The sequence below is a fragment of the Clupea harengus genome, chromosome 24 (assembly GCF_900700415.2).
Source record: "Clupea harengus chromosome 24, Ch_v2.0.2, whole genome shotgun sequence".
NCBI lineage: Eukaryota > Metazoa > Chordata > Actinopteri > Clupeiformes > Clupeidae > Clupea > Clupea harengus.
This window is the reverse complement of record NC_045175.1, coordinates 6,753,110-6,773,109: the sequence shown is the minus strand read 5'-3', so window position 1 is coordinate 6,773,109 and position 20,000 is coordinate 6,753,110. Positions and strand designations below refer to the sequence as shown.

Below are 20,000 nucleotides of genomic sequence, written 5' to 3'. Positions count from 1 at the left end.
ACAGCACAACACAGCACAACACAACACAACACAGCACGGCACAGCACAGCACAACACAGCACAACACAGCACAACACAACACAGCACGGCACAACACAGCACAGCACAACACAGCACAACACAGCACAACACAGCACAACACAGCACAACACAACACAGCACAACACAACACGGCACGGCACAACACAACACAGCGCAACGCAACACAGCACAGCACAACACAACACAGCACAACACAGCACAACACAACACAGCACAACACAACACAGCACAACACAACATCAACCCGTCAGCCAGCCAGAGGAAACAAACACATCAGCAATCAGGCCATGCACACCCTCAATGTCATTTATAGCAAAGTCAACATTTTACCACGATCAGCATTTTCTATTTTCTGTGCACGTCTACATCCATCTGTAGCAACAGCCCCCCCCCCCCACACACACACACACACTCACACACACTCACACACAACCACTTGTGTACACACATAGACACACACACAATCATTTGTGTACACACGGACACACACACGGACACAGAAACTCTCTCTTTCATATATGTATATGAATATTTAGGCTCTAGGACACCCTCCACACACACACACGGGCACACACACACACAAACACAGACAGACAAACAGATACATAGACACACACACACACACACACACACACACACGGGCACACACACACACACACACACACACACACACACACACACACACACACACACATATATACTCATATATTTATGCATGGTTGCTTGTAGTCCTTTTCGGACATACATGGTCTCCCCATTCTACCCTCACACACCCCCATATACACACACAAACACAGACAGACAAACAGATACATAGACACACACACACACACACACACACACACACACACACACACACAGACACACACACACACACACACACACACACACACACACACACACACGCACACACACTTAAGCACACTCACCCATGTTCAATTCACTTTAACTCAATTTTATTTACATAGCACTCTTAACTGTGGGCTTTGTCTCAAGGCACTTCACAGAAAACATATGGTGAGGATACCCCCAGAAGCAGCACACACACACACACACACACTCTCTCGCTCTCTCTCTAACACAGACACACACACACTCACACTGTCTCCCTTTTCTCTCTTGTCTTGCATGTAATGCTTTGGGTAAATGTGGCTATAGTGGTGCTGAGACCCACTTATTACAGCGGTGCAGTATGAGTAAACTAGAGGCTTACTAACAGGATGACATGATGGGTACTTTAGGCTCTCTCTCCTCTCCTCTCCTCTCCTCTCCTCTCCTCTCCTGCTGCCCCTCTGTCTCTATCTCTCTCACTCCCTCCATCTCTCTTTCTTTTCTATCAGTCATCTATCTCTCTCTCTTTCTCCAGCACCCTGCCTCCTTTGATCCGCTGTTTGTGTGTGGATGCTGTTGATACCCGCATCGACTCTCCTCTAGGAGAACTTTTAAGCACTCATATGAGCGACAGACAGAGAGAGAAATAGTGAGAGAGAGAGAGAGAGAGAGGGAACGGGAACAGGAGGCAGGAAGAGAGAGGAAGGAAGGAAAAAGACAGCCCCCCTGAGGAACACTAATCGCAGGTTTGCTGAGTCGCTGAGTAACTTGCCAGAGGAGAGGAGGGGGAGGGAGAGGAGAGGGGGGGGGGGGGGGAGTGATGGGCGGCTTTTCTGTGAATTTCACACATTTCCGCTGAACAGCACAGAAGGGAGAGGAGAGCAGAGCACACAGACGGTGGAGCAGATACGGCTCAGATACGTCTCAGATTCGCCTCAGGTCTGGCTCAGGTCTGGCTCAGATATGGCTCAGGTCTGGCTCAGATATGTCTCAGGTCTGGCTCAGGTCTGGCTCAGATATCTCAGGTCTGGCTCAGGTCTGGCTCAGGTCTGTCTCAGGTCGGCTGTCAGCTACTGTGAGGGATAATCCCTGATCTGATGTGTGTCTGCTGCAAAGCTGTGGAGGCAGCAAAAGTGAGCAGGGAAATGTGAAGTGTGAAGTGAGGAGAACAGGTCGGATTTGAAAGTGTGTGTGAGTGTGTGTGTGTGTGTGTGTGTGTGTGTGTGTGTGTGTGTGTGTTCGCACGTGCAGTCAGCATTGACACAAGACACAATGCTTGTAGCAATCAGCAAAATATTTGCCTTTGTCAAACAATATCTATATCCAGCATCCAAATGCATACCCTCTCTCACACATACACACACACACACACACACACACACACACACACACACACACTACATCCTCCACCACCATTAAGACAGAGAGCAGTGGTCAGGGCAATCCCTTCCACGGTTAATCCTTCCTGACCTTTCCACAGAAAACTAGAACGTCGGATTCTCGATCCGCCTGCTAATTTAAGCAGGATCATGTTATGTCTGCTTCTGTCCTGCCAAGGCTGTTGCTGCCTGTGTCAGACACCTGAGTGATGAGTCATTCAATTTAAACATTTCGATTATATGGTCAATGGACACAGGGATTAGATTGATTTTTTAATATGAACGTGAATGATTACACATATTTTATAAAATGACGGATTATAGCAGTTTACCCAAATTATATCCAGACCCGTCAAGGAAGGATTTGTCATTTAGCAAGTACCTGAATAAGTACCTTGTGAAAAAATCCATAGCGCACTATAATGAACAATGAAATCCTTTTTATGGGGGATTATGTAGGACCGGATGCTATCAACAAGTGTGCCGTCACAAAAGCTGCAGTATCAGCATTGAAAAACTCCAAAAAACACTACTGCTAACTAAGTAAGCATAACTTACATGGGTGAAATTAAATTTAAACTTCAGGCATGAAAGTAGGCAGCAGGAGACAAAGACTGGCCGCCTTAAAAAGTGGCACATCTCAGAGTACTCTTCTCTACCCTCATAACTCAGACAGTGGTGGTCCTGGCTTACCCAGTGCTCTTGGCAAGTGCCCTATCTGACGTTGGGGGTCTTCTCCATTTAACACTGTATTCAGAGGGAAGACTTGTCCCACCACACCACACTGCTTGCCTGCTCGTGCTCGCCTCTCTAAAACCTCATTTTAAGCTTAACAGCAGACACCCATCCAATCAGGGATTATCCCTGATGCCATACTGACTCTTCACCAGATCCGCACCACGCTTGGGTGCGATCCGTCCCCGGAGTTCTTAGTAGCCGGCGCTTATAGAACCGGCTCTGTTGTGACACGGGTGCCCGTGAGCTTGCCCCTATCTTGCCCGTGGAGAGTGAATGAGTCAGTGAGCCGTAGGGCAGCGAGCCTGGTCTCTCTGGAGAACTCAGGGTGGCAAGCCGTGACAGGGAAACATGAGGAAGCTCATGGAGGAGACAGATTAAGGTGTGTGGTATGAGGAGACAGATTAGGGTGTGTGGTATGAGGAGACAGATTAAGGTGTGTGGTATGAGAAAACAGATTAAGGTGTGTGGTATGAGGAGACAGATTGTGTGTGGTATGAGGAGACAGATTAAGGTGTGTGGTATGAGGAGACAGATTAAGGTGTGTGGTATGAGGAGACAGATTAAGGTGTGTGGTGTGAGGAGACAGATTAAGGTGTGTGGTATGAGAAAACAGATTAAGGTGTGTGGTATGAGAAAACAGATTAAGGTGTGTGGTATGAGAAAACAGATTAAGGTGTGTGGTATGAGAAAACAGATTAAGGTGTGTGGTATGAGGAGACAGATTAAGGTGTGTGGTATGAGGAGACAGATTAAGGTGTGTGGTATGAGAAAACAGATTTAGGTGTGTTTGGTATGAGGAGACAGATTAAGGTGTGTGGTATGAGGAGACAGATTAAGGTGTATGGTATGAGAAAGAGTGGTGTAAGAAAGTGATAGAAGCTGGCTTTTTATGTTGAGCTGCATTCATAGTTTGGTCAGCGGATGGGGTAAGGACATATAACCTTCATCGCCAGTTTTAGAAGCCCAAGCAGTCCTATACACCATTACAAACAACCAAATGTAGAAGATAATGTCAAATAATAACGATGATGTAGAAGATAATGTCAAATAATAACGATGATGTAGAGGATGACGTCAAATAATAACGATGATGAAGAAGATGATGTTAAATAATAACGATGATATAGAATATGATGTCAAATAATAATGACGACAATTTAATGTAATAACATAATTATAACAATGTAGAATATAATATAAAATAATAACGAATGATTCCAACCCTGTGCTCCCTTTGTGTTCTCTGTAGTCTGGCTCTGCACCCTGACAAGATCCAGGTGGCCACGGGGCAGGTGGGGAAGGACCCCTACATCTGCGTGTGGGACTCCTACGCCCTTCAGACCGTCTCCATCCTCAGGGACGTCCACACACACGGCGTGGCCTGCCTAGCCTTCGACGCTGATGGACAGGTGAGACACAAAGTTCCACACTGGATGAACTGTCGAGTTGGAAGAACACTAAGTTCTAAGTTCACTTCCCACCAGTTTCTCCAGGATCTTGCGAGGGTTTGTTGGGATTGTGACTGAATTTGCTGCAATAATTCTCAAAATTTGCAGTGAGTTTGAGTTAAATAAAATCAATCACAAATAATGCAGAGATTCCATGCCATTTTTTTTCGTAAAAAATACTGCGGTAATAAGAGGTAACAATTGCAGGAAATGAGAAAATGCAACATCGCTAAATCGTGGAGGGACTGTCTCACTGTATTTCAGCTTTGGGCTTTTAACCTAATTCTTCTCAGATATCTCAGTTTTGCCACTGGAGACCACAAGCACTGCATCATGTATGATAATATGTACATCCTATCTGAGGATTATACACATATGGCAGTATTATTTCAATATCATACATGCAAGAGAATATTATTCCGATATCAGATATGTACACCAATGTGATTCACATCATACATGTAAAACAGTATGTTGATGTATAAGGGTGCATTGTATATTTTATGTATATTGTGTTCCCTTTCCCTCTCCCTCTCCCTCTCCCTCTCCCTCTCCCTCTCCCTCTCCCTCTCCCTCTCTCTCTCTCCACAGCGATTAGCCTCTGTGGGCTTGGACGCCAAAAACACGGTGTGCGTGTGGGACTGGAAGAGAGGAAGGGTATTGGCCACAGCAACCGGCCACTCTGATAGGGTAAGCACAGTCACATGACACTCCCCCCATACAGTCATGCTTATGGGACGTGCAGTGGCCAGCTCCGTGGTTTGACGTGGACATTTACTGAAGAGCAATGATGGTGACACACCAGTGGAGGTACTTTAAGTGCCTTTGTTCAGGGACATTAGAGAGCGCCCCAAAAACACCAACCTTAACCCCAAAAACAGGAGAAAACTCTGGCCCAACTCTGGCCCAACTCTGGCCCAACTCTGGCCCAACTCTGGCCCAGATAAGCCTATAATCAATGCAGAAATGTACACATGGAGCACTTGGGGTGGTGAGTCACAAGGGATTCAGAAGATGGTCCTTCTCAAGTAAAGCCTGTAAGGGGGGGAAACTCCTGGTGCAGAGAATGGGAGAGAGAGAGAGAGGAGAGAAGAGCAGAGAAGAGAGACAACAGACAGATTGAGAGACAGACAGAGAGAGACCGTGAGACACGAGAGTGTTTGAGACAGAGAGGAGAGTGTGAGACAGAGAGAGAGAGAGAGACAGACAGAGAGAGAGAGAGACAGACAAACAGACTTAGACAGACAGAGAGAGAGTGAGACAGAGAGAGAGTGAGACAGAGAGAGAGAGAGAGAGAGAGAGAGAGAGAGAGGAGAGAGAGGTTTTTTCCCTCTGAGAGTTATCACTGCACTGTGTGGCGAGCCGCGAGCGTTCTGTTCTGGAAATGGACTTGAGGTTCAAACGGTGCTGCCTATGAACCCAGAGGTGGACGGAAACAGCTAGGGGTTCAGGGGAATTGGTGTGTTGAGCCGCACTCCATGCTGGGTCAATTGAGAGAGCCTGCCATGCAAAAATGTAAGGTAAATGCACCGAACAGGTTTTTTCACGGTCCAGCACACACCGATACACGTATCAGACATGGAAAGGCACATACATACATGGACACATACGTCACATACGGACACACACACACACACACACAATACATACATGGACACCTGTCAGCATCCATAAGTCAGGTGAAAAGTTTAACTGAGCACTGGAAGTTCACTTTTAACCTTATGCACACACATACATGCATTCATAGACACACACATAGCCTACACACTTACATACATACAGACACACTTACTGTACATACATGCATACATACATACATACACATACACACACACACACACACACACATCAAAATGGACACAAGGGGATAGACATACTTACCATGTTCATGCATAAAGCAACACATATATATGCGCAAATGTACTAAATATACATCACACAAACACACACAAATTCTACATACCACAAATTCCTCATAGTGCACCACACACACACACACACACACACACACACACACACACACACACACACCACACACAAGAGTCTGTGGGGGTTTTCGAGGCATTAGGATGCTGTGTGTGTAGTGAGGCGTGTTGGACTCTGGGCCTGAACCCTCTAGGGTAGCAGCAGCAACAGCAACAGCAGCAGGAGTTAGCAGAAGAGGAAGAGGAGGAGGAGGAAGAGGAGGAAGATGGCAGGCAGCCACAGGGCGAGGCTGGAGCAGAGCCAGACTAAAGAGGAAACACTGTGTGTGTGTGTGTGTGTGTGTGTGTGTGTGTGTGTGTGGTGTGTCTGTCTGTCTGTCTGTCTGTCTGTCTGTCTGTCTGTCTGTCTTCCTCTCGGTCCATATATGTATCTGACAAACTGTTCATATGTGAAGGTGGATTTCTACTGGGTCTGGCCATAGACACTAGATTTGGAGAAATTCTGTGTATTTTAACAACCCCTCTTTTACTGTGCTGATGATAGCAATGACGAGGCTTGCCTTAGACTGGTATGGACTCACAATGATCTCTTACCAGTTTTGTCACGTGGTCAGGAATTATTCCTTTTTCTCAGAGCTGGCAGGCAGTGAGCAGCTTTCCTTCGTTGTTTTGTTTTTGTTCAGTCTGACACCTGCTTAAGACTTTTTTTTGTGTTCAGATGAGCTGGTGTCAAGACCAGAAACTCAGTAAACTCAAGCAATTATCTTTGTTTTTCTCAACTCTGTTTTGATGCCTCCAACTCCAACTGCTGTAATTGCTATGCTGCTGTATTGATATCATATCTCTATTGCTTGTTTATTTCTTTTCCAGATATTTGACATCGCCTGGGACCCCTTCCTCCCACACAGACTGGTGAGCTGTGGGGTGAAGCATATCAAAGTGAGTAAACTGGAGATTGGGGCTCGGTTCTGTCCCGGTTCTGTCCCGGTTCTGGCTCGATTCTGGCCGGTTCTGGCCCTGGCTGGTCCTGCTCCAGAGTCACAGCTGAGAAACTTCCCACTGACTCACTCCCAGATGAAGCTCATGGTGGTGATAGTGATGATGAGGATGATGATGATGATGAAGATTATGAAGATTATTACAATGTAGATAATGTAATGGAGGTGATAGGTGGTAGTGATGATCATGGTGATGATGATGGATGTTAAAATGTTTAAAAACATATTTTTTTTTGAGTAACTATGCCAGCTCTCTCAACATCACATCTCTATATATGTGTCTATGTCTATGTTTGTCTATGTATATCTAAACAATCCACCCCCCAAAACACACATATTCTAACTGTGCTTTTCGAACTCTCTTTTGAAGAATATTATTTTGAATCTCTGAATCTCCCTTTTTCTACATTCAATTTGACTCTGGCATGCAATTAAGTCCTTTCAAAATCAGGGTTCATGGACATTTTCATAAACGTTTTTTTTTTCACCTGTCCAGTCATTTCCAGCGTTCATGCCAACCCCATCTTCTCTCCTTCTCAGCTGAGACCAGAGCTAAAGCACAACATCTCTCTCAAGGGCTGACAGGGAATGATTGAATCTGACATTTTGATTACTCTGCACTTCACTGCACGAAACTGCAGACAACACACACTGAGAAAAAAACACACAGAAAGGCTGAGTTTTGATTTTTTTTTTTTTCGTCTCACTGAGAGGAGAGAGGAAATCCTACCGGAAATGTTGAGATAGCTATCAGTCCTTTTCATCTTTCCTGTTGGCTTGCGGGCATCTGCCAGGAAGGCAGTTTGATTAATCAAAATTGATTAAGAGATTTTTGAGTTCTTTCTCTCCCCCTCGTTCCTTATTATCTCCCTGTGGCTGCACGGAGAATCTAACATTTTTAAACTCTTGTCTTGCCATCTCTGTTCCTCTGTCTCTCCGTCACTGATCTTGAGATGTTTTGTCCTCCTTTTCCACCCTCTCTCTTTCTCTTGCTCTCTCTCTGTCCTCTTCCTCTCTTCCTCCTTCTCTCTCTCTGTCCTGATCTCAACCTCATCTCCGTCTCTGTCTTTCTCCCTCTCTCTTTCTCTCTCTCTCTCTATGTCAACCTCCTCTCTCTCCCTTTCTATATTTGCCCCTCTCCCTTTTCTCTGTCCCTCTTTCCCTCTTTCCCTCTTTCCCACCTCAGTTCTGGACGTTGTGTGGGAACGCGCTGACCCCCAAGCGGGGGATATTTGGGAAGACGGGCGACCTGCAGACCATCCTGTGTGTGACAACGTCCAAAGAAGAGGTCACCTACTCCGGGGCGCTCAACGGCGACATCTACGTGTGGAAGGGGCTCAACCTGGCCCGCACCATACAGGCAGCACACAGCGTGAGTGACACACACACACACACACACACACACACACACACACACACATCACTGTAACAGAGGATCATATGCCTGTGCACACACACACACACATTCACACACACATCACTGTAACATAGGATCATACGCCTACGCACACACACACACACACACACACACACACACACACACACACACACACACACCCGCACACGTACACAAACACATTATTATAACACTCTCACTATACCTCTCACATATACCTAAATATATCTATATACACATATACCTCTCACATATACTGTACCTATATACTTCTATACACACATATACACGTACACACACACACAAACAAACACTCAGACAGATTGACAATAACGTGTACATGTACATTCACATAGACATACAGTACCTGCCTCGTATAGGAAACGCTGTGGGGGAAAAATTTGCTCTATGTTATAAGGAGCAAAATAATTTGACTCATACATCTACACTCTCACCCAGTACTACATACGTAGTCACTGCACACCATCTCGCTGCTGTTGCTTTGTCACATTGTCACATTGTCACATTGTCACATTCTCTCTGCGGTCCGTGCCCACACAGTCTCACTAAGTTCCTGCAGGTAGTTTAGACCAAGTTCTGGAAGTTTCTTCCTCTCCAGTGTCTCACAGCTTCAAAAGCTTTACGTTTCGTTGTTGGCTTTTTTTTCCTCACACTGAACTCGTCTCCAGTGGAATGTGAGATCTCTCAGAGGCTGCTGGATGTCTTTGATCTCCAGTTCAGGGTGCAGTTGTCAGATTTCAGGTGCTGTTTCTGATCGTGCCTGTCAGCGAAGCCCACGGTCTCCATACTGTGCACGGAGGGTTGTTATTTTGTCTTTGTTTGGGTTTTTTTACTCCGCAGGCTTCAACTTTTCTTACCTGTCTTTCATCTTCCTCAGATCTCTTTTTGTTATTGCCTCTGCTGTTCATCACTCTCTCTCTCTCTCTCTCTCCCTCTCTCTCCCTCTCTCTCTTTCTCTCTCTCTCTCTCTCTCTCTCTCTCTCTCTCTCTCTCTCTCCCTCTCTCTCTCTGTCTCTCAAAATTACAGACAGCCATTATATTCCTCTTTTTATAACCTGAACAAAAAATCTCAATCCATTCTCACTATTCATTAAATCTCTCTTTTCATCTCTCTCCCTCTGCCCCTGTCTTAATTTCCCATATCTATTTCTATATAATATATCTATATAATTCTATATTTCTATATAATATCCCACTGACTACAATTACATGAATAGAGATCTCAGTTCCCACGCTCTTTCTGTCTTTCAGTCTGTCTCTGTCTCCCTCTCCCACTCTTCATATCTGTCTCTCGCACTCTTTCTTCTCTTTTCTGTCTGTCTCTGTCTCTCTCTCCCACTCTCTCTATGTCCCTCTTTCTTCATATCTGTCTCTCGCACTCTTTGTTTCTCTTTCTTTCTGTTTTTCTTTTTCATCTCATCAGCATATGCTATCCTACAGGTGGGGATCTTCAGCATGCATCTGTGTGAGGAAGGCTTCCTTCTCTCACTCTTCCTCCCTCTCTCTCTCTTTCTCTCTGCCTCCATTTTCCATATCTTTCCATACCTCTGTCCTTCTTTCGTTGTCTTTCTTTCCCTCTCTCATATGTGTATGTGCTCTCCTCCTCTAGGCGGGGATCTTCAGCATGCACGCGTGTGAGGAGGGGTTTGCCACGGGGGGCAGGGACGGCTGCATCCGACTCTGGGACGGGGACTTCAAGCCCATCACCAAGATCGACCTCCGAGAGACCGAGCAGGGCTACAAAGGTAGCGCACGCATGACACCGGGTGCACAGTTGTCATGACGATGGCAATGTGTCTTTCCTCTGTGTGTGTGTGTCTCTCTTGTTCTCTCTCTCTCGCTCTCTTTCTCTCTCTCTCTCTGTCTCTCTCTCAGTCTGCTTGTGTGTGACTGTGTGTTTGAGAGAGAGAGAGAGGGAAAGAGTGTATTTTTAAATGATTTTAACCACAGCTTAACCACAAAACTGATTTTGAGTGCCCATAATTGGCTTCTGAGAGTTACAAATCTAATACACTTATGATATTGGCTGCACAATATCACACCAAGGACAAAAGGCATATAGTGCTGTTCTTTGTGTGTTTGTGTGTCTGTCTTGATGGTGTCTCCATCCTGCAGCCTTCTTCAGCTTTTTTCTCCTTAAGGTTGTGTAGGGCTACACATTTAAAAGACCTATGGCAAATCCAGCAAGCAGGTCTCTTGATTGTTACTGGGAAAATAGCCTTTCTAAGAGGATATCTGTTGATCTCCCCTCTCCTCCCCTCTCCTCTCCTCTCCTCTCCTCTCCTCTCCTCTCCTGTCACTCTCCTCTCCTTTCCTCTCTTCTCCTGTCCTCTTCTCTCCTCTCTTCTCCTGTCTCTCTCCTCTCCTCTCCTGTCACTCTCCTCTCCTCTCCTGTCACTCTCCTCTCCTCTCCTCTCTTCTCCTGTCCTCTTCTCTCCTCTCTTCTCCTGTCTCTCTCCTCTCCTCTCCTGTCACTCTCCTCTCCTCTCCTGTCACTCTCCTCTCCTCTCCTCTCTTCTCCTGTCCTCTTCTCTCCTCTCTTCTCCTGTCACTCCCCTCTCCTCTACTCTCCTCTCTTCTCCTGTCCTCTTCTCTCCTCTCCTCTCCTCTCTTCTCCTGTCCTCTCCTCTCCTCTCTTCCCGGTCCTCTCATCTCCTCTCTTCTCCTGTCACTCTCCTCTCCTCTCCTCTCCTCTCCTTCCTCGCCCCTCCTCTCCTCTCTCCCCTGTCTGATACTTAGAGCTCCAGAGACAAGCCCCACACTCCCCTGGTGCACCAGCCTGTCTGAGGGTGGGGAATGGAGGGACCCCTTAGACACGCGTCTAAGGGCATCCTCTCCTCCCCTCCCCTCTCCTCCCCTCTCCTCCCTCCCCCTCTCCCTCCCCTCCTCTCCTCCCCTCCCTCTCTCCCTCCCCTCTCTCCTCCCCTCCCCTCTCCTCTCCTCCCCTCTCCTCTCCTCTCCTCTCACTCTCTTTTGGACATCCTGTTCTCTGTGTCTCTTTGTTTCGCTGACTGCCTTTGTGTATGTCTCAGCCCCTCGAAACACAGAAATAGAAAGCCAAGAGCCTTAAATCCACAGTAAAACTGATAGTAGTTTAATCATTTCTCCCATGTTTTCCAGGCAAGTAAAACTAAACTGTGAAAGTTGGGTTGCGAAATACGGGTTTTTTCCTCCCCTGTTTTTGAAAGGATGTGGATGATGGTTAAGCAGCTCAGCGTTCCCACTCCGCCTCTCTCTTCTCAGCCTGGCTTTGAAGCTGTTGAGGATGCCATTTGCATTTTTTTTATTTTTTTATATGCTGCTGCATTTGTCACCGTTTGTCCCAAAACGACACAAAAATATACACACATGTACTACATACACACTTACATTCACACACATATTCTTTCTCTCTCCCTCTCTCTCTCTATCTTTTTTTCTCTTTCTCCATCTCCACACTAACATCCTGCTCTCTCTCTCTCTCCCTCTCTCTCTCTCTCTCTCTCTCTCTCTCTCTCTCTCTCTCTCTCTCACATCCATAGATCCTCATTAGAGTCTCATTCTTGCAGTCTTGCTGGTGTCAGAGCTGCACAGCGGCGATGGCGAACAGCAGGGCTGGTTTAATTGCATGAACAACACATCCAACACATTTGCAAACTGCAAAATACTCTGCCTCGACCTAACGTGTCCATGTCCTCCCTTTTAGCAGCATATAGGGAGCGTCCCTAAAACACAGGGACAGCTGGCGACCGAGACCAAGCCCAGTGAGTCGGCGTTTCAGCCCAACAGCGCACAGATATTAGAGTCAGTGTGTGTCCTGCAGATAGCGAACACAGCATTAATAATTCCATTAATCCCCGCAAGCTGTGGGAGCAGGTGTGCCGCTGATATATAGCTAATGTCGAGATTAGCGTCAGAGTTACCGCTTGGTTCGACAAAGGAAGCCTCCGCTTGGTTTCTGATTCGTCGGCTTCCATTTTGTGTGAAAAATGTCTGTTGTTGTGTTATGATTTTAGCTCAGGCGTCCCCCCGCCTTGCATTAGATTGTTGTGGTGAATGCAGGAACAGAACGCTGTGCCAATGCTGTGTCATTACAGACTTTTGAGCCTTTCAAGACTCAAGACAGTTTTGTTTATTTATTCCCTGTTTTGCTATCGCCAGCTCAACCAGTGATGGAAAAATGAGAATTACTCAAATGCAAAAGCATGCCAAAGAATGACGCAAACATTTTCTTGTTTAAAACAAACTGTGTTAATGTTATATCCCTCTGTAAAGCTGTCCAGGGTGTCCACTGAGGCTTGGCATGTTACTAATTAGGTTCATGCTTGGTGTCATTTGGTCTCAGAAAGCCATTTGCGCATTTTTGCACGCTTCAGCTTCCCTCCTTCTGTTCCCCTGCATCCCTTCCTCTCAGTATTTTGCGCTTCTCTGGACTCTCTCTCCCTCTCTCCCTCTCTCTTTCCCTCTTTCTCTCATTCTCTCTCTCCCTCTCTCCCCCATCTCTCTCTCTCTCTCTCCCTCTTCTCTCCCACTCTCCATCTCTCTCTCTGTCTTGTCCTCTCCCTCTCTCCCTCTCTCCCTCTCTCCGTCTCTCTCTCTCACTCTGTCTTGTCCTGTCTCTACCTTCTACTCGTCTTTGCTTTGTATCTCTTTTTGCTCCTCTTACTCTCAGTCTCTTACCTCTCCCTTGCCTTGTCCTCATGTCAGACTGTTTTTCTCCGTGTACATTCTCTCCTGTTTTCTTTCCCCAGCCTTCCATGAGCAGTGATGCCTAACATTTATCAACTCCTCAGTACACACAGAGCATACCGGTTTTACTCTCTGCAACACCACTCTCTCGTGTTATTTAGAAGAGAGAGCCATAATATCTCTCTCAGTCTCTCACTCTTTCACTGGCTCTCTCTCTCATTCTTCCTCTCCTCTCCTCTCCTCTCCTCTCCTCCTCTCCTCTCCTCTCCTTCCTCTCTTCTCCTCCTCTCTCCTCTCATCTCCTCTCCTATGTCTATGTCTATATGTCTATACTCTAATGTATAATGTGTTGTAAGGATGCTCTAATGTAAATGTCTGAATACTGGTTCAGTAAGCTAGTGTTTTAAACCTCAGAACATCCCTCTCTCTCTCTCTCTCCCTCTCTCTCCCTCTCTCCCTCTATTTCTATCTCTATCTCTCTCTTTATTTCTCTCTTTCTCTGCAGGCCTTTCGATCCGTAGTGTGTGTTGGAAGGCGGACCGTATCCTGGCCGGCACCCAGGACAGTGAGATCTTCGAGGTGATGGTGCGGGACCGGGACAAGCCCCTGCTCCTCATGCAGGGCCACAGCGAGGGCGAGCTCTGGGCGCTGGACATCCACCCCAAGCAGCCACTGGCTGTCACCGGTAGCGACGACCGCTCCGTCAGGTGGGTACTCTCAAAAGAGCATTTTTTTTAAATCAAAATGGATTTCTGGCTTCTGTGGTACTCAGAAATGTTACAGTTAGTGTTAGATAAAGTCTGTTGTGTTCAATAGAAGTCTGTTGAATAACCTGTGTAGGGTCTCAGTGCTGAACTCTGGGGCATGCCAGGATTATCCAGACAGATTCACAGTCAGACACTGAGGTCTTTTGAAAAGATGCAATACTACAAAGAAAAATGATTGAAAATGATTGAAATGTCTTCCATTTTTTTTTTCCATCATCTGGTTTGTTTGTTCCTGAAGGCTGTGGAGCCTATCAGACCACACGTTAATCGCCCGCTGCAACATGGAGGAGGCCGTGCGCAGTGTCTCCTTCAACAATGACGGCTCACAGCTCGCCCTGGGAATGAAGGATGGCTCCTTCACTGTGCTTCGAGTAAGGTGGGGTGAAATTGATTTCTTTTTTTGTGTTTATATGTATTATACAAGTAAGTATTAATCACTCAAGATGGCACACTGTTACTTCAAACCATGACTTCAAATCTGGTTTAAAATTGCGTCTGTGTTATTTTCAATTGTGATGTGACTATGTTCATGTCTTAAAATAATTTTTCATTTTGCTCAGCATGGATATGTTTATATTGACTGTTGCAGATATAGTGTCCCTATAGAAACACTGTTAGCATCATTTGTCTTGGTAGAGTTTAGGTGCCTGCTTTGTTCATCTGGATCCACAACTACTTTTAGTTTGAGCTTCCCAGACCATTGGTTTGTATTTGTTTGTTTATTTAATTGTTTTTGTTGCACTGCATTTGTTTTTTTTTGTTTGTTACTGGCATGCTTATTTTTTGGCCCAAACAAATGCTGGTGGCTAAAACAAAGTGGCTCACAGTGCTCCTTACTCCCCTTACCCTCTTTCCTCCGTTCTGGACCTCCTCCTCAACAGGGACATGACCGAGGTGGTCCACATCAAGGACCGCAAGGAGGTGATCCACGAGCTCAAGTTCTCGCCCGACGGCTCCTACCTGGCGGTGGGCTCCAACGACGGCCTGGTGGACATCTACGCCGTGGGGCAGCGCTACAAGAAGGTGGGCGAGTGCAACAAGTCGTCCTGCTTCATCACCCACCTGGACTGGTCCGTGGACAGCCGCTTCCTGCAGACCAACGACGGTGCCGGGGAGAGACTCTTCTACAGGATGCCAGGTGATAATAAACCCTGACTCACTATCGCCCCCTGTGGGTAGGGAAGTAGATAGGTTATTTAGTCTTAATGCCCTGCATGTCAGCAGCTATGGCTATTTTTATGGCAAGAAAAAGGTGAACTGTAACAACTCAGTTCCCTGTGGGGAAATGTATTTTAGAAATTAACTTATTTTAAAATATATATATATATTTTATTTCGGTTTAAATGTATGCTGGGGGCTGGACAATTTTTGACGTTCCTCTTGGTTTGTGCCCCATAGCTGGGAAGTTCCTGCCCAAAGAGGAAACCAAAGGAATCCACTGGATGACGTGGACATGTGTCCTCGGCCAGGAGGTGAACGGCATTTGGCCGAAGTACTCCACCGTCAACGACATCAACTCCGTGGACGCCAACTACAGCAGCGCGGTTCTGGTCACCGGGGATGACTTCGGCCTGGTCAAACTCTTCAGATTCCCCTGCCTTAAGAAAGGTCAGAGAGGATACAGGGGTTTTAGTGCTATGACTTATAGTTGGCTGATATTTAATACCTTTAATACACCTACCATTTATTCATGTATGTGTTTTTTACTTGTCTCTTTCTGAGCACTCCAGTAGTTGTTTGTATTACAGATAATGCAATTTTTTGTTAATGTTTTATTATGTATGTATGTATTTATATTATAGTTAATGGTTTATATGCCAGATCAGTTAATGAACGTTCGTTGATGCATGAGTTAAAATGGACAAACCGTAAACCTCAATTGCAATAATCAATAACCACTAACCAATTATACTCAGGAATTCATAGTTTGTTGTTGTTCACTAATTAATTATTCTGTACATACATTAGTTAACATGACTAACCCATGCAATACAGTGCTCTTACATCTATATAGTATAGCATATAGTATTCTATACAGTGTTCTTACTTACTAACCCATGAAGTACAGCATTCTATACAGTAACTTCCTCAAGGCCATTGGCCATTGTTGACATTAACTTTATTGAATGTAATGACCACTCCCTGTTTGCTTGCAGCGGCCAAATTCAAGAAGTACATTGGACACTCTGCACACGTGACCAACGTGCGCTGGTCACATGACCTACAGTGGGTGGTGAGCACGGGCGGGGCGGACCACTCCGTGTTCCAGTGGCGCTTTCTCCCCGAGGGCGTCATGAACGGGGTCCTGGAACCCCTCCTGCAAGGTGAACAAGCAAACAAACAAACAAACAAACAATGTAATCAACATACAAACAACCTAAGATCCAAGCTATGATTGTCATGCAGCCCTGGGAAAGCCAACGGTGACATTTAAGTTGTCTGTCAGACAGTGAACTTGGGACTTCATATGTGTATGCTAATAATATGCTAATGCTGTGTGTTATGTATGTTATCATATGTATATTCGCCGTAATGTAAATCAGGTCAAGTGAAGAATGTTTAAATGTCATTCCCTAGAGGGCTACGCCGACTCCAACAGCGGGGAATCGGACTCGGATCTCTCCGACGTTCCGGAATTGGACTCGGACATCGAGCAGGAGGCTCAGATGAACTACGAGCGGCAGGCAAGTGGAACTGCACACACATACACACACACACACACACACACACACTCACTCACACACACACACACACACACACACACACACACACACAGGCTAGTGGAACTGCTCGCAGAGCAATCCAAACACAGACTGGTGACTCCGACAGACACAAACTGTGACGGAAAACATCACATGTGTGAACACACACACACACACACACACTCACAAACACGCAGACACACAGTACATCCATGCATGCTGTCAAACCCCATTTTGTCATTTGACATTTCCCACAATCCCCTCTGCTCCATGCCAGTGGCTGTGTCGCTCCAGTGGGACGGCCCTTGAGCTGTAATTATTTTCACAGCTGATTGGCCAGCCAGCTCAACCCAGCGTTCCGTACCGCACTAGCTGTTCCTATGCATGCTCTTGCCCTTTGGGTTGTGTGGTGTAGGATGAAGCTTGAAAGTAAAAATAAATAATATGACATGCGCGTGCATACGTGCACTCCCACCTCCATGCTAGGTGCTAGTGCGGTTTCCACTCGATTGCAATGAATATATATATATGTATTATCCTATAGTTGTTGATGTTTTGCTTGATGTTTGCGTGTGTATCTCTGATGTGTGAGTCGTATAGGACAAGAAATCTTCACATACTGGGTCTTGTTGAGGCTTGAGGATGTATAACTCTGTGCCTTAAGATCGTGAATGCAGTGGAGGGTTAAGATTTCTTCAGGGAGTTCCATGTACATTTAGTTTTCACTGCGCAGTGAAATTCCAGTAGATACGATGTAAATGTATGCAGTGCCAGAGTCCACTCTTCCCCATAAGAAAGTGAACCTTTAGAGGGAGGAAGGAGATTTAAGGAATTATTGTTTTCTTGTTCCTCCTCTCTCCCTCTGCTTCAACTGTATATATTTTCTTTTTTTCCGTCGTGGCAGTTTTATGCGCTTATAACTGTAAATGATTTTAATGTGTTCTGAGATCTAGGTTACAATGAAGAGATAATAGAGTCTCTCTCATTCTGTCTCGCTCTCTCTCCCTCTCTCTCTCTCTCCCTCTCTCTGTCTCTCTCTCGCTCTCTCTCTCTCTCTCTCTCTCTCTCTCTATCTGTGGCGCAGGTGTATAAGGAAGACCTGCCTCAGCTGCGGAAGAAGCTGGTGGGGTCACTGAAGCGCCAGAAGGCCCCAGATGAGGGACTACGCCTGCAATTTGTTCATGGGTAATGCCTGATGTGGTGTGTGTGTGTGTGTGTGTGTGTGTGTGTGTGTGTGTGTGTGTGTGTGTGTGTGTGTGTGTGTGTGTGTGTGTGTGTGTGTACTGACCTTACAGGCCCTCTTGATGGCGTAGCTCTTCAGGCACCTCTCAAACATGTCGTCCGACAGCTCCACCACCCCGATCTTTCTCTCTGTCCCTTTTTACCTTCTGCGCATCTTTTTGCCTAGTTTCCATGTTCACACTCTCACACTCACACTCACACTCACACTCACACTCCTCCTTATCAGCACTTCTTATCACCGACTGTTTCTCACCTTGTTATCTCTCTTCCGCAACACACTCTGACTGTGTTATCTCCTCTCTGCATATTTCCCTCTCTCTCTCTCTCTCTCTCTCTCTCTTCTCTCTCTCTCTCTTTCTTCCCTTCTTAACATCATTCTCACCTTCTCTTTTTATCACTTCCTCATTTATTAACTATTCTCTCTTTATCAATCTCTCTCCCTCCCCTTTACTTTCTCTCTCTCTTTCTCTCTCTCTTTCTTCTCTCTCTCTCTCTTTCTTCCCTTCTTAACATCATTCTCACCTTCTCTTTTGATCACTTTCTCATTTATTGACTGTTCTCTTTTGATCAATATCTCTCCCTCTCTCCCTCTCCCTCTCTCCCTCTCTCCCTCTCCCTCTCTCCCCCTCTCTCTCTCTCTCCCTCTCTCTCAGGTACCGAGGCTGTGACTGCAGGAATAACCTGTTCTACACGCAGGCGGGTGAGGTGGTGTACCACGTGGCGGCGGTGGCCGTCGTCTACAACCGACAGCAGCACACGCAGCGCTTCTACCTGGGTCACGACGACGACATCCTCAGCCTGACGGTGCACCCGCTGAAGGACTATGTGGCCACTGGACAGGTAACCGCACAGATTGGTAGACTGACAGACTGGCTAGATGAACAGATGGGCGGATGGATAGACGAATGGATAGGTAGATAGATGGATGATGGATATGTACAGTAGATATGTGATTGTGTGATGATGATCGGATACATGGCTGTTGGTTAGATTGATAGATTGATAGGAACATGCCTCAGCCATACCACATAGCCAAACATATGACTACTTCATGTAGTGGCGAATGATTCTGAATGAGGGTGAATGTGCTTGTTGGCATGACTGACCACTGAACAGAGGTCGTCTCAGTGTTCTGAATGCATGCTGGACAGGTCACCCACATGTGGTTCCATTACAACCCAAAAGGTTTTTTTTTTTTTTTTTAAAGCATTGGCAGAGAGAGTGAGTGAGAGAGAGAGAGAGATATTGATAAAAAGAGAACAGTTAATATATCAGAAAATAATAAAAAGAGAATGACGTTAAGAAGGGAAGTAAGAGAGAGAGAGAGAGAGAGAGAGAGAGAGAGAGAGAGAGAGAGGGGCTTAATCTTACTAGAGGGAACTAGAGGGAATTCATTAGAGTTAATCAGAATCTGATTTACACAAACACATTATACCAGATATGAGTCACGCTGGACAAACAAACATCCCCCTTATTAGTTCATTAGAATAAACATGAACCAAAGTGAGTCAGAGCAGTGGTGTGAGATTGTGTGTTTTTGGTTGTCACGACTGCACTCCGGTTGACCTTTGCCCTGCACAGGTGGGTAGAGACCCAGCAGTCCACGTGTGGGACCTCCAGACACTGAAGTGCTTGTCGCTGTTAAAGGGACAACACCAGAGAGGAGTCTGTGCCCTGGAGTTCACAGGTATTGTACTGGCTAAAGCACGAGTCCACCTTAACATATACCCTTGAGTCCACCTTAACATATACCCTTGAGTCCACCTTAACATATACCCTGGAGTCCACCTTTAAATATACCCTGGAGTCCACCTTTAAATATACCCTGTAGTTCACCATAAAA

General features: G+C 46.0%; 2 protein-coding genes across 2 annotated transcripts in view; both read left to right on the top strand.

Annotated features, from left to right (window-relative positions):
* Positions 1–20,000, top strand: part of LOC105896826 (echinoderm microtubule-associated protein-like 6) — a 122,469-nt gene that overhangs the window by 79,327 nt on the left and 23,142 nt on the right. The gene's annotated exons all lie outside the window — the stretch shown is intronic.
* The window catches only part of LOC122128778 (echinoderm microtubule-associated protein-like 6), a 7,181-nt gene continuing 1,374 nt past the window's right edge, over positions 14,194–20,000 (top strand). Inside the window, exons 1-8 of the mRNA XM_042703546.1 lie at positions 14,194–14,589; positions 15,095–15,351; positions 15,612–15,821; positions 16,370–16,537; positions 16,791–16,897; positions 18,000–18,100; positions 18,811–18,997; positions 19,739–19,844. Coding sequence (XP_042559480.1) covers positions 14,495–14,589; positions 15,095–15,351; positions 15,612–15,821; positions 16,370–16,537; positions 16,791–16,897; positions 18,000–18,100; positions 18,811–18,997; positions 19,739–19,844 — 1,231 coding nt within the window. The 5' untranslated portion in view covers positions 14,194–14,494. The remainder of the gene's footprint in view (positions 14,590–15,094; positions 15,352–15,611; positions 15,822–16,369; positions 16,538–16,790; positions 16,898–17,999; positions 18,101–18,810; positions 18,998–19,738; positions 19,845–20,000) is intronic.